The sequence below is a fragment of the Acyrthosiphon pisum genome, chromosome A1 (genome assembly GCF_005508785.2).
Source record: "Acyrthosiphon pisum isolate AL4f chromosome A1, pea_aphid_22Mar2018_4r6ur, whole genome shotgun sequence".
Classification (NCBI taxonomy): domain Eukaryota; kingdom Metazoa; phylum Arthropoda; class Insecta; order Hemiptera; family Aphididae; genus Acyrthosiphon; species Acyrthosiphon pisum.
The window spans coordinates 10,145,617-10,167,376 of record NC_042494.1 but is presented as its reverse complement, the minus strand read 5'-3'; the positions used below and the strand labels follow the sequence as shown (position 1 = coordinate 10,167,376).

Below are 21,760 nucleotides of genomic sequence, written 5' to 3'. Positions count from 1 at the left end.
AAAAGGTGCAATATAATAATATGCGCGCGCGTGCAGTGTTTAAGTCTTCGGCGCAAATAAATCCTAATTAATCGCAGTCTAGGCGTTTCCCCACAGCACACACTCGCGCGTATTTGATATTATGTAGGTAGGTGTACTATATATTATTATATCGCGTTGGCTACCGTATGTAACGCTTTGGATTTCGTTAACGACATATTATCATAATAATAATAATAATATATTGGTACATTAGTTTTATTTTTTTTTTATTCAAACCTCTCGAGCCGATCGGCTGCCGAACGGGCGCCTGCCCGAACGTCGTCGTATACAATAATATATACATATACGCATCGGAAAAACAGCCTTATATTGACGTAGTGCGCACAGGAGTGGCCGGAAGTCGTGAGGGCAGACGCACATGCGAACGCTTTGTATATATTGTATGTATACACATAATAGTAATATTATATGTGTAACTATCCCGGGATTTATGACCCACAAACCGTAACACAAAGGGGCACCCGCGTCCGACGGAACAAAAACCGTATTCACGGGCGCGAGGATAATAATATAACTATCGTCATCATATTATTATTGTTACCATTATTATATTTTATTATATTATTGTGTATATAATATAATATATATATAGAGGTACTTGTTGTTGCTGTTGTACCCAAATATTTAAAACGAAAATCGCACCGGTATGGCGCTGGGGGTTCGACGCGGCGACTGTCCAGTTCGATGTGTAGGCATAGTATATATAATATACAGAATGATCAATTTGCATGGTCAAACTCATTTTTCGAGTCAACTTTTGTAGGTGTCGAAATATGTTTATAGTATACCTTCATACGATTACGAATAGGTTTGAAGTATTTACACAAAAGCTTCATATTTATGAACTTATCTATTTTTTTACTAAGCCGCATCGTGATAGCTTAGGTTTTTTTTAATTTCGTTTTAATGATAAGTGATAATACCTATATGAATTTTTAATATTCAACGCCCTCAGAAGAATAATCCTTTTATGAAACTTTTGATGTGTAAAATATCGAATAGGTACCGAATAAATATTTATTTATTTGTTAATAAATAACAACATTCGTAAAGTTTAGTCGTGAGTGGAGAAATATGGCAGAGTACACCAACCCGCAACAGTTTACGGTCCGCCGTACTCGCGTACACTTTAGATTCTATATTTTAAACGCGATAATCTACTTATCTACTTAGTGAATGAGTAATGTAGACACTAGCCGGTTAAATGGACCACTCCGTATCGTCACTCCGGGCCGGTTTGAAAAGTCGGCCAAACTGTGCCACATATTATATTATATTATTATTATACTTTTTCCGTGTTATACTTACCATAACGCAGGTATATGACGCGTATAGGTTCCTCCTCCTATAATACCTGTATAATAGATCTGCGCCCGAAAGTCCTCCGGAGTAACGCTCTGTGGTTCAGGAAACGACCCGATCCGCGACAACAACCACAGCAGTACCTATATAATAATAATAATAATAATAATAATAATAATAATAATAATAATAATAATATAATATCGACAACACAGCAGTATAATAATGTGATATTATAATAACTCGATTATATTGTTGTTTTCACCCCGGAGCGGATCGACATTTTTTCTGCGGTAGGTAGGAGCTGTCTACAATCATATTATAATTACACGCCCGTGTAGTACATATTATAATATAGTCATTGTCCCCGCGTGAAATATATAGGTATACACATATATATATATATTGTTATCATCGGAATACGCGTATATTATGTTGTATATATATATATATATATATATATATATATATATATATGACGTCACGACGACCGCGACGACAACAGATTCGTCTCCGGAGGTTATCATCCGCGACGCGATCGTTGTGTTGTGTTGTTTTTTAGCGGCGTGCGTACTATGTTCTACGGGTATACACGGTGCACCATGATCCACGATATCTACCCGCCTTACTACTTACCTATACCTACTCAAACCTTGTACCTGCGTCGATAACGGTAAACGCGTACGCGTTTTGGACTAGGATAGGTGCGCGTTCGAGCCCGAGGGTGATATTGTATGACAATAAGTCTGCGGTCTTGTGTATTACAATATTATAATATAGAGCTAAAAAGCCTCGGAAAAATACGATTTTTTTCAATTCCTTCAATTTGCAGGTATACAGCGAGAGGTACCTATAAACTACGCGACAGTGTCGAACAATACTCGTATAATGTAATATTATTATTACGACGACGGCGGGCTAGCTACATAGATGCGCAGCGAATGTTATTATATATTTACGCAGTGTATACGTTTTATACTATAAAAAATAATAATTAATAACATACGTATAGGTATATCGTTCTTTTTTTTCCACTCATCGAACATATTATACACAATATAAGTACCTAAATATCATACCGTAGCACGTTAACAGTGCAATATTGGTTAGGTAGATTGTTTTTAGTGACAGGGTGTTTTTTTTCAGAGTTAAGTATAATTAATTCGGACGACTCTTGATTTTGTTAGAAATTAAATAATATCATGTACTATAACATATTCCATAATATTAGTTGATTTCTGAACTATTTATTAATTTCCATCACAACGATAGTATTATTTCGGCAATCCTTTTTTCAAAGCCTCGTATTCTCGAATAGAATAGTTTTCACTAATCACGTATGCAATATGTATAAAAAACTGCAACAGTTCAATAATGTTTGTGAATGTATTTCAGATATATTATTATACAGTAAATAGTTATGACATACAAGTGCGTTGTGAGGGATCATTTATATAAACTTTAAATTTAAAATCCCTATGATGAGCTGTAAGCTTTAAGGGGATTGAAAGCAGTGATCTTCTGTCTTTGTCTAACACACGTCGAACATAGGAATTTTGAACAAGTGAAGCGAAAAGAATTCTAAAAACAGATTTGAATTTATCGTCATGTCTACTTGAGATCGATTTTCCCACAATTTAGATTTTATCCTCCTAAATCTTACAAAAATTTGTAATAAAAAAAGTAAATCAAATATTTGATTTTTTTGGTGAAAATTAAATTAAAAAATAAAAAATCTGGGAAAGTCGATCTCTAGTAGACTTGACGAAAAATTCAAATCTGTTTTTAGAATTCTTATCGCTTCACTAGATCAATCGGTACGTTGGAATAATAATAGGTACACGTTCATATTTCCTATGTTCCACGTTTGTTAGATAAAGACAGAAAATCACTGCTTCAAATCCTCTTAAATGTGTACCACCTATTATATTGCTTGATAAATTTATCGATATTTTAAACATAAAAATCATCGACAAAAATACTCAGCTCCAAAATATTAAATCCAAAAGTTTGATTTTTAAAAATACGAATATTTTCAGAAAAAAACTATTAGGCTGAAAGCGCACAGTGGTTGAGAAAAAATACTCTTCACGGTCGTCTCTACGAGTATATCTGTTTATATCTATCTTAATTATTAGCATAATATTATATTATTATAAAATTTTGCGAAACGCTTTAATATTATATCATATTATAGACATAATCCTACGATAAATTGTTATCTTATAAGATATTTTTTCTAACGCCCAGTGGTTGACGTATGGACGGGATGTCATTGCATTAGATTTTATATTACATATTATTTTACCCCTCATCTTATTTTCCAAAATAACACAACCCATTCCAAAAACTTGTAATTTTAATTTTTAATAATAATATTACGTATTTCTTCATGAAAACAATACTACAAACCATATGTAACCATACGATTATCTTGTTTGTATGGTAAACAAAAAATAAACACCCATAAATGTGTTTTACTAAAATCGAATAGGAGGGACACATATACTACACACATGGTATACAATTATGTATGGTGTTGACATCCCTTCGCATTCAATTTGGATCACTTCGACCAATGCGCATCTGTGTGCGAGCCCCTCCTGTAAAACCATCTCCATGGTGTGCGTACGGTCATAGTTTTAATTTTGGGAATAATAGAACTTACACACACACACACTTACGTCTGTACATATTATTGTAGAGGTTTCACTATGTACATACACACATTTATAACTATCTGCAGGTGAACACACGTAGTTAAAAGCAGTGATGCGAGCGCCACATAGCACGGTGAACCTGGAACACTATTTTTAGTGCGTCCGTCGTCCTAACAAGCCAAAATATTCGGTGCCGGCGACGTTTCTAATTTTGTTCCATAATTTTCATACGCGCGACAACTGCCGGGACTCTTTTTCCCAGAATTCCTCTCCAGCGGCGGTGGTGGCGTAGCGCAGCTCTCTCGCTCCCTCTATCCCTCTCTCTCTCTCTCTCTCCCTCTCTCCGTGTCTCCCCCCTTCACCCCCTCTCGCTATCTCTTCATCGGCATGTTACACGACGGTATTACAATATATAGGCGAATATATATTTATAAACTCACCTATGCGCGCGTGTGTTTATCGTTTATAATTATATAAAATATAATATAATATTATTATTATTATCGTCACGAATAATAATAATTATTGTCTACACACGTGTACGACATAGGCGCGTAAAGTATGTACAATAGTATAGTATCAATGTATCATATTATTATTATCATTATAATATTATATCGGTGCGTGGGCAACTATATGGGCATTGATATGCGCACGAGTAGCATTAATACTAAAGTAATAATAATAATAATATATAACTGGTATTCCGCCGCCCGGTCAGATGAAATTATTAAGTTTACGCACAAACACACACTCTCGCACTGTCCGATTTGCTGTCGTGCGTGTGTCGTCCGCGACCGAGGGCTGTACCATCTGTGCGCCGGTCGCATACTTGGCTTCGGTCAGGAATTCGTTCGGTTTCCGCTCGTTTTCAATTGGCCGATGTGTATTTTCGTTACTGAATTATAATGATATTATAATAATAATAATACCTATGATGTTACGCGCAAGTATCCCGTTTTACACGGTGCGTAAAATGACCTATATAACAATATTATATTTTCGCGGTTTTTTTTTCTTCGATATTTTCCATCATGGTTATGAGGGGTAGCGGTCGCAGTGAGAGACGACGAAAAAAAATGCGCGTCAGTATTTTCAAATATTTTAATAATAATTTAAAAATTCATTCGACGCGAAATTGCCGCGACGCTATAACGCCATTATTTCGCGAATCGTCCTACGATTCACTTGCAGACAACAGAGTTGTAGTTGTATATTATGATACATATTTAAACATAATTCGAGTATCATATAATTGTATAGTAATAATATAATATAAAACCGAATTGATTCGATCAAAATTCTATTCAATTTTTTGGAGAACGATAAAAATTATTATAATATCATGTTATTTACATATTTTAATAGTGCAACGGTTTCTTTAAAATTGGTTTGAACCTTAAGTATTTTTTTTCAAACTTCAGCTTGTGATAGTACGATTTCAAAACGCTGGTTTTTTTTCTTGGGGTGTGAACATTATTCACTTAGTATTTAGATACTCTATATATTATTATGGTTTTCGAATGTTTCAACTTAGTGCCACGTGCCTGCATGACGAAAACCACGGTTTATGCACCAAATGTCCAAATTCCTACTTGTAATGTTATAAACATTAGAATTTATAGTTATTATGTCTTGTGAAGATTAGTAGGTATGCAACGAACTAAAAAAAAATGTTTATTTATTAATATTTAATATCAAAACAATAATTACTTTTTATTGCATGTTTTACTTTCCAGTAATTCAAAGTGCATCACAATAATAGTATTATGTTGCTCGTGTATATAATATTTATTATATATATATATATACTGTTAACGTTCTGTCGTTTTAATATTTCTGTTTTATGACATTTAAGAATATTGTATAATACTGCACTGGGGTAGGTAATCGAACCGATAAAAACTTGTTCTGGAACCCAAGAACCATTAAAATATTGGAAACCGGAACTGAATTTTAATATTTTCAAATAACCGGAACCCTTATGTTTAAATAAAACAATTTTGTGTTTACTTCCATAGCCTGTGCTCAATTTATTAGCTATCAGAAATGTAGAAGTTTTTTGATAAACTATGATTACTTTTTTTAGAGCTATAAAATCTGGAACCGGAACCAGAACCCTTAAATAAAATTTAAAAAAACCTGAACTGGAACCAGAACCCCGTAATAAAAATAATTAAGTACCGGAACCGTAAGAAATTGAAGGTTCCTGTCACCGATTTGTACAATATCATTATTAGTATCATTATTAGATTATGCGATATATGGACTTCTACTATTATTGGCCATAATATTATCATAATATTTTTCAAAGGTGACATTTGGAAAAAATTTTCCTGGGTTAAATCTGCGGTTTTTACATATTCGCATTCTAAAGTTCAGACAATATACCACTTTTTTGACTCTAAGCAAATGATAACATGATTAGACATGAACAGACGTCGTTTTGCATCCATACTTATTTTCATATAATAAATTAAATAGAAGATTTTATAGGTACCTACGACTGTTACTGAAAGTGTTTACAGTTGAAGAGATGGATTAATAATAAGACTAAATCAATATTCATATTTTGTAATATTTGTAATTGTTTGAAAATTATAATTTACAACAAATCGGATTCATGTGTTCTCGGATCTTATTTCCCATCATATTATTTTAATACTTTATTTAGGTACGTATTCTACGTACACAACAATCAAACTGCAGAACCTAGACACCTAGACCAATAAATATCCCTTATGCAGTTATATGCGTGCGCTCGGCAACAGTTAAACAACTGTAGTAGTATATATAACCTATACATCATATGTCATGGTCTTTGTTAGTCCGTGACAAGATAAAATAGTAATTGTTTGTTAATTTATATTATGATTTGTGTGTGTCGTCTCAATTGGAACAAATAAGACGGCGAGGAGCGGTGGCGATCAGAAATTGAAAATATCCGTTCAGAAAATTCGTCGAGCGACAGAGCAGGGCTTAGCGAATTGAATTAAATTGAAATACAATTGGTTTGTCAAAGTCACCGCAGTTGCGAACCAGACGATTATTTCGTGTGTGTAAACTTTTAATAGGTATAGTATTTGTACAAAATACAATATGACAATATAATAATATGATGCGATGGAGAGAGAGAGAGAGAGAGAGAGAGAGAGAGAGATGCCGAAGAGCGAGGGAAATAAAGACGATGATGCCATTGATGGGTACAATATAAACATTGTATTTAAAAAGGTCTGTGACAGTTTTGTCGTCGTAACACCGTCGAATTACGTTTACGGAATGTCATTAACATAAAACGCTTTCGGTAATGGCTAATAACATAATAATATTATTATAGTAAGATTACGATGACGAGCAAAACGAATATTACAATAATACAAAGATTAAAAACACGTTCGTGAACTTCAAACGCTATACTGGGGACGGCCATTACACTATATTATTATTGGGGATATTGCGTGCCGTTTGATTCCAGCGCTATTGCCTATTACTATTATAGTAACGTACAAAATAGCTGATGTACCCACACGAGGCGGGTGTGGAGGTGGCATACGCATTATCCCCGCGGTGATTATGTAATTGAAACTAGACTGGAATTTTAGAAGTGACGGCTCTCGGATGAGCTATATTTATTGCCGGCCGGGGATTATTCTAGGAACGACCACGTGCTTATATTATTATTATTATACCGTGCGCAGGAATGAAGATGAAATTGGTATCATACATAATAATAATAATAATAATAATAATAAAATAAGACGTGACGTAAACGGTGTACCTATATAATTATAGCCGCGCGGTGTTAAAAACAAAACCCGATTTATGAGGAACTGCCCGAAAGCGGTGAGCGGCCAAATATTATTGTTGTTATTATTTTATCGACTGGACACTGTGCCATAATGCTGTTATTCGAGGGCGTCGAGTGATTTTTAGAGACAATCCCGATTTGGAAATATAATATTGTGTGGTTCGCTTATTCTTATTCTAATTATTGTTAAAAATAATTGATTTACCGTTTAAAATATATACAGTTTTATAATTATTTTTGTTGGTATCGTAATCAAAAACAAAATGTAATAAAAAAAATTAATATACCTACGATATTGATTCAAAATGAAAAATGTAAAAAAATTCAAGTTATATAGCTTCATGATTATTTTCTAAAAGAAACAATATATTATGTATATTGTATATTTATACTGTTATTAATATTATGATGAGTATTTTAAATGTGGTTTTTTAACCATGAGAACAAATAATATCAAATAAATAGTTATAAAGATAATAGAATGCATCTCGAAATTAATGCCTGCGAAATCAAAATAATTCAATGAGTCAAGAGAGCTAAACGCTGGGAACAGTTGGTAATACACCCACAAAAAAAAAAAACAAACAAACAAAAAAATTCACAAGTATAAACAAAATACACTTGAAAATTTAAAACTGCAAATCGAATATAAAATAAAGACTAGGGATTTAGAGAATTGTTTAAAAAATTAAAAGTTAAATCTAATCTTGTAATTATTATATCATTAGTCAACTACTACCCGTTCATATATAAAATAAGTTTAAATTATATTACTATATAATTATTTATTAATATATTTTTTTTTATTGAACTATGAAGCATCGGTAACTATGGCCATTAGCATTTTGTAGGGGGCTTATGACCTATTGTTGGTTTTAGAAACACGTATGTGGGGCGAGAATTTTTCACTGAACACCCGGGTGGTCACCCATCCAGGAGCTATATATATATATAGGTATAGTGACACCGGACTATGCTTGACCATAGCGCACACATTAATGCCATTATGTATTTAATAAACATATAATTTTCAATTTGACTATAATAATGCACAAATTTATAACTGCAATCTGCACGCGAAAAACATATAGGAGTTTAATAGGTATATTTTGTATTGGTAAATCACTAATATGAATACACTTTTGAACGTGCTAAACGTCGACGCCTCGACGATGGTTGGCCAATGTTGACAATATAATATTATTTTGATTACTGCGTCGTAGTGCGTGGTATAACAGTTGTTGTGTCGGAGACCAAACAAATATTATTTAATTATCCAATTGAATGTCTCACGGCGTGATTTTATGTTATGTCTCTTGGGGAAATTAACTCGTTAATGCCCAGCCTTGATTAAATCCAACACATTACGGGCTGGTGGCCCGAATCCCGAAAGCGGGTGCATCTAAAAGTCTCGCATTCTCAAAACGCAAAATAGGTTTAGGTTTTCGATTCCGCTTGCACTATAATAATCAATAACGTGTGATTCAATACTGGAGAACCCAGTAACACGCTCTGTATAATATTGCACTATCGCCGTAGTTACATCGTAATTATTATCACGGTGTAATATTATAAGCATTGCCGGAATCGTTTCGTTTTTTTTTGTCGACATGGAAAATTCGCCAGGGTGTTTGTTTTAAACTCGCTTAAATACAACACGCACCAAACGTTGTAATCGTACACGCCGCCGCCGGGCGTTATGATATTATTATGCGTCTTCCTGAGAATTAACGTAAGAATGCACTATTGTCACAAAAATTTTTTATAACAATAATATCATACACAATACGATTAAAATATTGTCAACTCAGTTTTCATTGAATTCGCCGATGGGCTCTCAATGAATGCTTTTGGATTGTGCAGTCGATTTTTTTCACAACAATATTCATTTTTTTTTCCGAAAATTATCTGTCGTTCGTTTATGTATATTGTATTTTTCTCATGCATATTATTGTGTTTTATTATATTGTTATTACATTTGTCAAACGGATTAGACGATTATTTAAGTCAACAATTCGGAGGCTATAAAACGATGAAATAGAATTAAAACCAAACAAATATGCGCGGTAACAAAAAAAAAATATTTATTAGCTTGTCGTTGGTGAGAAAATCGAAAATTATGTCTACACGCGTATTATTATACTATGTATTTATATCACGTATACGTATTTTGTTTAAGGCCTCGAATGCGTATGCTAATAAAAAAATAACAATAATTATTATTATTATTATTATTGTCATTAACGACCCCAGAAAATGTGCATGTGGACTATGACTGTTGTCGAGACCATTTATGTAACATAACAATAATAATACACGTCAAATTGTTTATATATGTTATGGAATTTAATATTCCGGCATCGAATACACACTATGGTGGTGTACATCCGAATTTATAGATTACATATTCAATTTAATTATCTCGTACGAATTCTTTCGTATGATATCGCTCCATATCAGACGATAATATATTTTGATAGTGGACCATCAAGGTTATTTTGAAGACGTACAATATTATTATTATAATATTAGGTGCATAATATTATAATAATAATACACACTCGAATATCACTGAATTCCTTATCATTTGGTCAACAGTAAGTCTGTTACAACATAAAAATTACCTACGCCATGTATATGATAATTTGTTTGGCACAATAATGTTATACTATATATAATATTATACTTATATGTATGTAATATTATTATATGACTAATGTATGCACAGATTGAAGTTAGCCGGTGGCAGGTACATACCATGGTAACATAACGGTTGGATAACGTCATAATGTAGTATTCTATGTCAAATCGTTCCCGGTTGTGTAATCTGTTTACCTACACGTAAACACATCACGCATGTCATTATTTTTAACGAATTTCGTATACAAACATACATATTATTTAAATTTATACGAAATTTAATGCTATTTTTAGCTGTCTATATTATGCTATGGTTTCGGTAGATAAATTGTTTACCGTGTATAATTATTATTTAAACTCTTTAAAAATATGATGACGACTTCGAGTATACTAAATTAAATGATGTCCGTTCTAACCCCATGGGACATCTCGTGTATAATTTATGTAAAACACGCGTATAATAAATACAAATCTACTTTGACCGTAATATATCATATTAATATTATAACATATCATTATTATAGTGTATAATGTTTACATAGTCGTATGAATTGTACCTATGCTGTGATCTCTAGGTTGTATCTCGTTCAGAATACATTTATATTTCTTTAAAAAACAATTCATTAGAAATGTCGTTGTTTTTGAGCGGTCATATTAATGTTAAACTGTATTGTTCCTCCGTTGGATTATTGTAACCCACGTCATATTATAATAATGTATAATATTATCATGATAAATCTATAAATTTAACGCCATGTAGAAATTAATACTCACGCACGGAATAATATTTGTTTTACCGAAAAAAAAAATGTCTATTATGAATCTGTCAGCACTCAACCCGCATGATAAATATCAGATGACGTGTAAAAGAAAAGTAGCGACTCTGCCGTCATTCAGCTTATAGTAGTGGAGTTGGATAAATAACCCCTATCGGCCCTATCTAATAGAACTATCCCCTAATTATTATCGTTATGACTATATACAGACGCATAAGTCACTGCAGATAGGTTTTGTATTAAATGTGTATTGCGTATTATAGAGTTAAGTGTTTATACAGAGGGTGAGCTATGGTGATGGACGTGGACTAACTGCAGCCCATCCCAATTTACATGTTATATTTTCGTCAATGAAACTGTAATATTTATGATATATTAAAAGAACAAGACTTCTTGCTTGTATAATATTGTATTTATTTGGTTTTAGGCGATTACAGACATTTTTGAAAGGGCGTAATCCAAATATATACGCAATATTGAATATTCATAAACATTTTAATAATAATATTATAATATAAATCGCCCGTACGAAGAATTTTAGGTTAGCAGCAGTACCACTTTTTATTTTTAATCGTAAACCGAATTACGTATAGAATCAGTGGCGTAACTGGATAAAAATCTAGAGGGGGCAATATTATAATTTATTCGCCATACTCAAAACCCCGACCCCCACCCTGCAGATTTAGTCTCTATACTCATGTTATGGTTTAGAAACAAATTGTAGGTCACAGGTAGATCTCAACCCCCGTATACCCACGACCCGCCACATAATCTCTTATGAGATTCTCCGTCTCGTCGGCGTTTATCCATCACTGCATTATATATTATATATGATAATAACGCTCAACACATTACCATAATATATCGTGTACGCCAATAAATTAATCGGTTGCGGTTTGTTTTCTTCGCGTCACAGGAAATGGATCGAAGAGTTCCTGCAGAGAGACGGCCTGGGCACGCTGTTGAGCAGCTTAGGCACGACGGGCGGAAAATCTCTCGCGGACACGATGGACCAGTTGCAATGCGTCGAATGCCTGCGTGCTGTCGTCAGGTCCAGGACCGGATTGAAATACATATCCACTCATCTGGAATATTCGTCATACTTGGCATCGGGTTCGTCTTCACAGCTGTTCACTTTAAATTTTTTTATACGACATTGACATTAATACTTTCTGTACAACATATGATTATTTACTTTTTGTGATCTGTTTGAATATTATATATTTTAACGAAATCGGTATTGTTTTTAAACTTTTAAAATACGTGCATAATGATAATATGGAAACATAGTATTATATACATAGATTAACTCCAAAAGAAATATGATTCTGAGTTGAAGCAAATGCAAAAACCAAATTATAACCATTTGAGCATGATATCAAACAGGAATAATAAGTCTGTTTTGACAAATTTTGTCTTTTTGGTATACCTATTATAATTAATATATTATATTATAATATAGGGATCAGCAATTATTAAAATTTATAATATTATTCGATTAATCTTAATAATAAAAAAAGATTAAATTTTTGTTTTCGTGTTAAAAAAAAAATTTATATCCAACTTATTGATTTATGTACATATTTTAAAAGTTGATTTAGTATGGTTCCCGTTGTACTTATGTGATGGCCTGCAAGTTAGGTTTAACGTACGTTTTAAAGAATAGAAAACAGGAAAGCGTGTAGAGGAGTACATACATGTGAATATAATTGGCAACCTGTAAGACGATAATATTATTTTTTCACGTAATTTTTAAACAAACATGTTTTATTAGGCGTGGACTCAGTTTCACATTATTTTTTTTATTTCAGCTCTCTTATAATAATTTACAAAGTACTCTGCTAAGTATAATTTTTCAAGCCAGCATCCAGCGATCTTAAACGCTGCTGCATTTTAGGAAACTTTGATCTCCGTTTTTTTTTTTTATTACTCGATTTAAAACTCTCCGTCCCCTAAATATTTTCAGTCTATTTCGGTTACTCTCTACAAGTGAGCCTGTCGCAATGATATCATAAACTAACTATATTTCACCGTTATTTTAGTTGTATATTTCATTTTATTTTATAAGTCCTACTAAACGCTTAATTTATTAACACGCGCAATATTATTGTATACAGCGACGGTATATAGAGTACATTATTATGGATGATAAGACATTTTAATTTTTTATTATCAATATAATATATTATGACAGTTATATTTTCGAGTGAGTTTCATATTTACACGTAGTATAATGACGCGTGCATACTAATTATACGAGTCTGTTCTTGGGTGCTGGAACGACCTTTGTCCCGTGTACGAATATATTTGTTTGCCATAATTTAATGATATTATTTTATCATTGTATGGTCAATCTAAATGAGACGATTATGTTATACATTGTCGAGTTTAGGTACTCGAATGACACGGATGCATGAATTCGCAACGAGTGACGTTTATATCGCGATCGAGTAAAATTCGTTTTCAACAAGTGATGGTTCGAATTAGTTATAATTTACACGATAATGGACTGCCTACATATTGTTTATATATACTATAATATTATATATGTCGTTATTAGCGCGTTCGCCCAAAATTAAAAACCATATTCACCACAGCATTGCAGTTAATGGACGAATAATGACGCGATATTATATTTTAATTTTTAGCAGTACTCGTATGCAATAATACAACCGTAAAGCTTCAAGTATACGAACTGCTGTGCGCGTTGTGCGTGTTCTCCTCGGACGGGATGATTTTCGTAAAGTCCGTCTTGTCACACATCAAGGTAAGGTTTATGATAATAATTAGGTGCATTACTATATTATTGTGCCCGTGGGCTATGGCGTTTTGGACACGTACGGTTATTTATTCGCTGTTTAATATAGATGAAACAAGAATTGCGACATGATTACGAAATCGTGGTGATGGAACTTCAGCTGGCGGACACGTTCGCTTATCAGACGACTCTGTTGGCTTTCGTCAACTGTCTGATACTCGTCGAACAGAATCCGAGGAGGAGAACGTGCGTCAGGAACGAGCTGATTGGTGCGTATAATATTATAATATTATTATTATATAATGAACAATATTATATATTATTGGATATTGTCTTTTACTAACGCGCCGCGGCGTGTAGGAGAATATACTTTTGAAATTAACTTTACGTACCTACTAACAGGTGTTATATAGAAAATATGCTTTTTATTTTCTGAACACTGAAATACGTAATATGTACCTACTACCTACGAAATAAGTTTTAAAAAGAAATATTGAAAACAAACTTTCAAATCTAAATATTGCAATATTTAAAATCATCGTAATATAATATAAATCATAACAAATGCATGTACACCTAATAATAATTATTCACGAATGAGTTTCGATAAATGGGCAGTAAATAAAAACAAAATCGGTCCAAAGCATAATATTTAAGTACCTATAACTAAGAGCAGGTCTACAGTAGAGGTGTACTTAATTCGACGCATATATTACACACTCAAAAATCGGAATTATTGATTTCATTTTAATCGATATTTTTCTCGAATACTTCACAATGGTTTTGTGTTCGGTCCTCTAGTCATATTATGACACAATATATTATACTATCATATACCAATATTGTTCAAATATGTGTATTACAGCTCTTGGACTACGGACGGCTATCGATAACATGGAGGGTTACGAAGATGACGCATTACAAATACAAATCACCGTGTTCGAAGAGCATCAGTTGGCCGACGAAAATCAATCGCCTCAGAAATCTCACCAACAGCTACTTAACGAGTTACGGTCTAAGGTAAAATTACAGTCTGTTTGCTCATCGCCTAGATTATATTACATATATATTATATACATTGGGCAAATCACATCTGATTGACCGATGAATAAAGCTTATAAACCGTAGATATATCTTAAATTCAAATTGTATAAAAATAATAATTGCACCTATATAATTTATAATTAATTATTAATTTTATTGAATTTGTAAACACCTATAGTTGATACGAGTAAATAAAATATACCTACAAATTAAGTTTAAAACAATATTAATCATGGACAATGAATGAATTTCACTGCTAACAATTTTTTTCATATTTAATTTGTATTTATTTATGAACAGGAACAAATTGTCTTAATAATATTTTTAACTATTGACAAATTCAATGGAAAAATAAATATCAATTTTAAATAATGGACGTATTATAATCTTTATAATATTTAATAACTGGTTATGATGTTACTTTTTTGTTTCGATTGATTAATTGTTTATTCATTCAATAGATATCAAACACGTTATACGACTCGTATTTGCAAAACATTTTACTGCAAATGTCTGAAATGGATTACAGTGATACAAAAATGTAAATATTTAAAAACATATTATTTCAAATATTTATAGTTTTACGACTTATTAATGCTTTGTATTAATTTTTAATAGTTAATTATTGTTGTACCTATTTACATTTTTCGGAAAAGTCGATAAACAAAATAGTTAGGCACGACAGTACATTAATTAAACAAATCGTAATTATTTTCCAGTAATGACATTTGGAATTTAATCAACGAAATCATCTGTAATGATCCACGAGCCATATTGGATATATACAGGAAAACTTCAAAAACACATTCTACGGGGTCTCAAACTGACGAGAAAAGACTTATTAAAGGTTTATCTCCGAATGCCCGACGCTGTAGCTTAAATATACCAAAAGATAAGCGAACCACTATTAAACTTAAAAGACCGTCACTGCCCGCGCTTCCAGTCGTCAGCAAATTAGACGAACACACTAATTCGAACCGGCGCCATATTAAAAGCCCTATTAAATGTTCTATATTTACTCAGACAGACCGTGCGTGTTATTGTGATGGTATTGGACTTACTGTGGTTGACAGTAATCCCGAGCTGAATAATAACCGTCCAAATTTATTGGACGTTAACGGTGTAAAAAATGATGCTTGTAAATCGCTGGAATCATCGTGTAAAAGCTCAGTAATACCACCTCCTCCCCCACTTCCAATTACAGGAGGAATTCCGCCACCACCGCCTCCACCTCCACCACCATCTTCATCACCCAAAATTCCACTACCACCACCACTTCCATCGACAGGAATATCATCACTACCACCACCACCACCGCCACCGCCTTTACCATTCATGGCACCTCCGCCACCTCCTTTGCCCGGAATGGCACCACCGCCACCTCTGTTGCCTGAAATGGTACCTCCGCCACCTCCTCCCTTCCCAGGATTGAAGTCTCCAGAGCTACTTTTGGTACCGGAGAAAGCTACTCAATCATTATCAACATTGTCATCGTCAATGGAATTGATGGGACTTGGTACAACTATTGCGAATATTACTGATGGTCATCGGACAGTACCTACAAGAAGAACGAATAACAATATTAAATACTACTCATTACCGAAAACCAAAATGAAGACTTTGAACTGGACCAAGGTCAACAACCAATATTTAGGTAAAGTTGGAACAATTATATTAAAACGAGCTACTTTCATATATTTAATTGCTCGTTTAAATTGTAATAGTTTTGTTTTGTGTTTTCAGATAATTCCGTTTGGTCGTCAGCAGACCCTCCTAACTTAAATATAAACTTCAGGAAAATTGACGAACTTTTTTGCCAAAAACCCAGAGCAAAATCTTCACCGGCAGTTTTGTCGCCAAACGGTATTTCCAAAGCGAACGTCGTGAATATATTAGACAATAATCGGAGCTTAGCGATCAACATAATGCTGAAACAGTTTAAATCCGGTTCACATGAAATTTTAGAAGCGCTCCAAAATGGGACGACAATTCCTCTTGAAAAACTAAAAGGCCTTCAAAGGGTTTTGCCTACAGACGAAGAGGTAAGTTCGGTGTTCCGGTCGATTGTGGTGGCGTGGTATCACTAGTTTTTTACCGTATTGAATTCGTAGATAAAATTGATAAAGAAAAAAGACGCCAACCAGACTATCATCGGATCGGCCGAGCTGTTTTGTCTACAACTCAACAGCATATCCAACTACCAGTTGAGAATAAAACTCATGATCGAAGTACGTTGCAGTTTTGAGTGTTCCACGATGACTCGTGCACAATATTAACATTATTATACTATACTGAATACAATAAATTACTGAAAATCTATATTTTATTTTTTTTTTGTTAGAAAGAAGAACTACCTGTCATAGTATCGGAAATACACAGTCAACTGGACAGCATCAAAGAAATGTGCAATGACCTGATAACTAATCAGCCGTTTAAGCAATTCTTGTCGCTTGTGTTGTTTATCGGCAACTATTTAAATGCCGTAAGAATCATATTTGTTAAATTTAAATTAAAAACGTAAAAAATAAATCATCCAAGTATTAACACCAATGACAAGAAAACTCAAAATAAAAATAAATTAACTATGTGTGAAACCAAATTATAGTAATACAATAATATCATAAGTTTCCATGGGTTAAAAAAAAATTATAATTATAATTATTTTGAGTATGGGAAAACTGTTATACTTTATAATATTTATTTAAAACTATTATTTAGTACTCATTTATTATTAAATTCTAATATTAGACTTTTTTAAAGAAAAAAAGATAGAAATATTTTTATCTTTAGGAATATGCAATACTACCTAATGTATTTCCTTATTTTCACATCTTGTCATAAATACTTAATTTAGTTTAAAACTTTGTTCTAAATAATTGTGTTTGTTGTTATTTAATTTGATCTATTAAAATGTCTAGGCGTGCATTTTATAATATTCATACATAAAGTCATATAGGTTTTTTGACTCATACGAATTCTTAATTACAATATACACACTCATGAATTTTAATCAGATTTTTATAAAATATTTTGTAACTTATTTACAAATAGATTATAAAAAGATACTTTTACTTATGAAATAGTAACAATTTATCTGATGATACAACTACCCACAACATTACTTATATATTTTACAAATTCTTTTAAATATTAACCCCGATATGAACATACTAAGTCAAACGAAATTTCGAAAAGAGTACTATATAAACTTTAATTAAAGATATTATACCTAATTGTCAAAAAAAAGTATTCACTTAAAAATATTTGATTTAGTTTTTTTCTTGCATATTTTGTTGCTCTTACATTATAAAAATATAATTATTGTGGAGTACCTGTTATCTCATTAGTTATTATTTATTTGGTTTAACTATATTTATATATTATGTAGTTTGATAATTTTAACTACTTAATTTTTTCAAGTTCATGTTAGGTACATATTTCTGTATTTAGTATTGGTCAAAATTGTATCTAGATAATTAATTGAACGTATATTATGTGTTCCAATGCATTTTTTTTACTGTTCATTTCTTGTATTGTTTTCAACAATAATCATTTAATTAATTTTTTAAACATAACTGTAAGTACCTAACAATAAAAAATATTAAAAATATTTTTCTAATAAAATAATAATATTTTTATTAAATTAAAATAACCGATGAATATTCGATTACATTTTCATCGGAATAAAATGCTCTTTAATCGCCAGCATTAGCGCGCACTCGTGTTTTTGTAGTTTTTCACCTGTTGACGAAGTAATTTTTTGCAGGGAAGCTATGCTGGCAACGCGAGCGGATTCACATTGGACACGTTGCCTAAATTGCTCGACACCAGAGCCAACAAACCTAGAGTTACTTTCCTCCATTTCGTCGTCGAAGTGGCGCAGACGAACAATATGGACGACATACTGAGTTTCACCAAGTACACTGCGGCGCTCAGGAATCTCTCCAGGTAATAATAATAACAACCACAACAATATGATAGTTTCATCTTTAATTTTCGTACGTACATTATTAATTATAAATGTATAATTAATACGTACACGACGACGGTGAACTGTGCACAATATTGAAGTGCGATGCGCAAACCTGGTCTTGGTTTATTTATTTGTTTCTGTTTTGGTTCCAATATTATAGGATATCGTTTTTGTCGCTGGAAGACGAAATCAACATCAAAACGAAACAGATCAGAAAGTTGCATTTAGAGTTGTCGAAACAAACGAAAAAACAGATATGCTCTCAATTCTCAGGCAAGTACAGTAGTTGTGTAAATTGTGACTTAACTGAATTTCATATTTTTACAAAATGCCGGGAAAATCGCATAACTAGATAAATTGAATAACATATAAACTGTCGCACTACGAATATTGGATCTAAATATCGACAAACGTACTATGCATCTTGTGATACATCGAAACGCGACCCTGAATTTCGGACTTTTAAGTCTTCATTATTCAATTATATATAAACTTAAATATAGAGTAAAAAAAAAAAAAGTAATAAAAATAATGTTATATAATCTAAACGGTTTTATTTACCTGAAGTAGACATATGTATATACTTCGTTCACTGAGAGAATCTAGTTAGTACTGAGTATACTTTGCGCATACGCTGCAACCCGAATAATGGAGAGGTCAGTCCACTTTGGGTACGACGCGTTTTGATTTGTGCGCAATCACATTTTCATTGTTCTTGAAGAACAGAGTAGTATGTTTATCTGTATAAAATAAATTAAATGTTTTTAAACTGTTTAGATTTTATGAAGCAAGCCGTTGTCGATATCGAAACTTTAAACAAGGAGTATAAGAGTGCAACGGAAGTAATTCAAAGAGTAGCCGTTCATTTCGGCGAGGACGTTAACAAATTTAAAATCGAAGAATGCTTTGCTTTGTTAGGAAATTTCTTCGAGCGAATCGACTCGGTTGCTAAGGTAAGGTCATCTTTAAATAATATGTAATGTTCGAAATCACTTAGGTAATTAGTTAGGTAGCTTATCGCGTATTCGATAAAACACAGTGTGAACGAACAATAGTCCTTCAGAAGACTATACTGTAGAAATGTAGAATATAGTATGTAGTAACTTGTGACGGACTTTATAGTTTGGGTCATTATTTTAGTCATCTCTCACAGCTCAACAAAATGCTTTTTTATGCAAACAATTGAATAAAATGTTAGCCACTTAACAAATTACAGTTGATACTTTATGAAATTAATTAATAATTACAATTCAATGAGGTTTCAAAATGTATGGACAATTTTTGAATACCTACCTGTGTACTTACCAACTTTGCTAAAAACAATTTTTTTTTTTTGTTTTCTACAGGAAAATACAAACCGGAGGATACAAGAGGAAAAGAATAAAATACTCGCCGCTAAATTGGAAAAGGAGAAGGACGTCCCGAATGTTAAAAGGCGCGCCCGAGGATCTATGGTACCCAAAGACGAAGAAGTATGCATAGTGGATTTGGTGTTGCGAGATATTAGAAGAGGATCGTTTAATTTAAGAAGCGTAAAATCTGAAGGTGAAAAGCACATCTAATACGTCATACCAAATATTGGAATGTTTTAGAGTGCAGCAAGTGCATATTCCACACCATTTATGTTATAAAATATATTATAAATAATTCCAGAAAGTTGATTAGGTACAACTATTATAAATACAATGATACTGCATCATAAGACTTTCTACCAAAAACTATTCAAAAGTGTCAATCTTAGCAAATATTATCATAGAAACATTATATAGTTGTAATTTTCGTCTTGCAGTTATTTTATATTTATTTAATTTCTTTACATTTTTTTTTCTTATGGATTATTGTTTTTTTTTTTGACTTTAATTCATATACTATTCTTACCACTCTTTGTTTTTTTTTTTTATACGATAATTTAGTATTATAATCAACACCTTATTTATACATTTATAATAACGTTTTCGATGTATCTTTGTTTTTATTTTTTTATACTCTTATCGAGGATTATGGAAACAACTAAAATACTGTATATTGATGGTTATGTAGATTTTAAGCTTAATCTACTAGAAACTAAAATGTTTATTATATAAGTTATGGATTTTATCGTGCCATTATATGAGTTCAAATGATTTTATTTTTTTGATAATGTCTGGTTTTTGAGTTAAATATTACTCACTTAACTTCTGGATAAACTTATAACTTATATTAAATAGAGTTAATCAAAATGTATGAGTTTTTAACTCGAATAAGAATTTTATGTCCATAGATTATACAGTTGATGAAGCTTTGTGTAAAGATATTACACGAAAACGTTCATACTTTTTTGGATTTCTATGTAAAAAATAAAATAATTTGGAGAGATGGTTTATTTTTACAGTTACAAACTTTTTTTTGTTACAAAAACAAATTATTATTCGTGTTTTAGTATAATATATATAAAGTACTTTACACAATTAAAAATACAAAAAACTTATTGAAAACAGTAACCATTTGAGTACTGCATTTTAAATGGATACACAATTATATTAGAATATAAATAAAGTATTAAAATACCTATATTCGAATAATTTAGGACAAGACTGGTTTTTAGCTATTATTAAAAACAATATATTACATTAAGAATTATGAATTTATATTGAAAATGTTGATGATTTTTGACTGTATTAAATAAAAAATATATATTTAATAAAAGTTATCATTCAAACTATAATACTATCAATAAGATAGGTAAATATACCTAACTATTACGATTAAATTTGTATG

General features: G+C 32.0%; 1 protein-coding gene across 7 annotated transcripts in view; it reads left to right on the top strand.

Moving 5' to 3' along the window:
- LOC100162660 (inverted formin-2) overlaps window positions 1–21,185 on the top strand; it is a 52,188-nt gene extending 31,003 nt beyond the window's left edge. For 5 of the 7 annotated variants that reach the window (XM_016805336.2, XM_029486607.1, XM_016805337.2 and 2 more), the window contains 13 exons: window positions 12,145–12,341; window positions 13,877–13,995; window positions 14,096–14,255; window positions 14,852–15,006; window positions 15,492–15,571; window positions 15,750–16,684; window positions 16,774–17,072; window positions 17,142–17,258; window positions 17,372–17,512; window positions 18,797–18,978; window positions 19,164–19,276; window positions 19,781–19,956; window positions 20,350–21,185. In XM_016805336.2, coding sequence (XP_016660825.1) covers window positions 12,145–12,341; window positions 13,877–13,995; window positions 14,096–14,255; window positions 14,852–15,006; window positions 15,492–15,571; window positions 15,750–16,684; window positions 16,774–17,072; window positions 17,142–17,258; window positions 17,372–17,512; window positions 18,797–18,978; window positions 19,164–19,276; window positions 19,781–19,956; window positions 20,350–20,565 — 2,890 coding nt within the window. In that variant the 3' untranslated portion in view covers window positions 20,566–21,185. The remainder of the gene's footprint in view (window positions 1–12,144; window positions 12,342–13,876; window positions 13,996–14,095; window positions 14,256–14,851; window positions 15,007–15,491; window positions 15,572–15,749; window positions 16,685–16,773; window positions 17,073–17,141; window positions 17,259–17,371; window positions 17,513–18,796; window positions 18,979–19,163; window positions 19,277–19,780; window positions 19,957–20,349) is intronic. The other 2 variants (XM_029486608.1, XM_016805338.2) reach the window with 1 other exon arrangement.
- The last annotated feature ends 575 nt before the right edge of the window (window positions 21,186–21,760 follow it).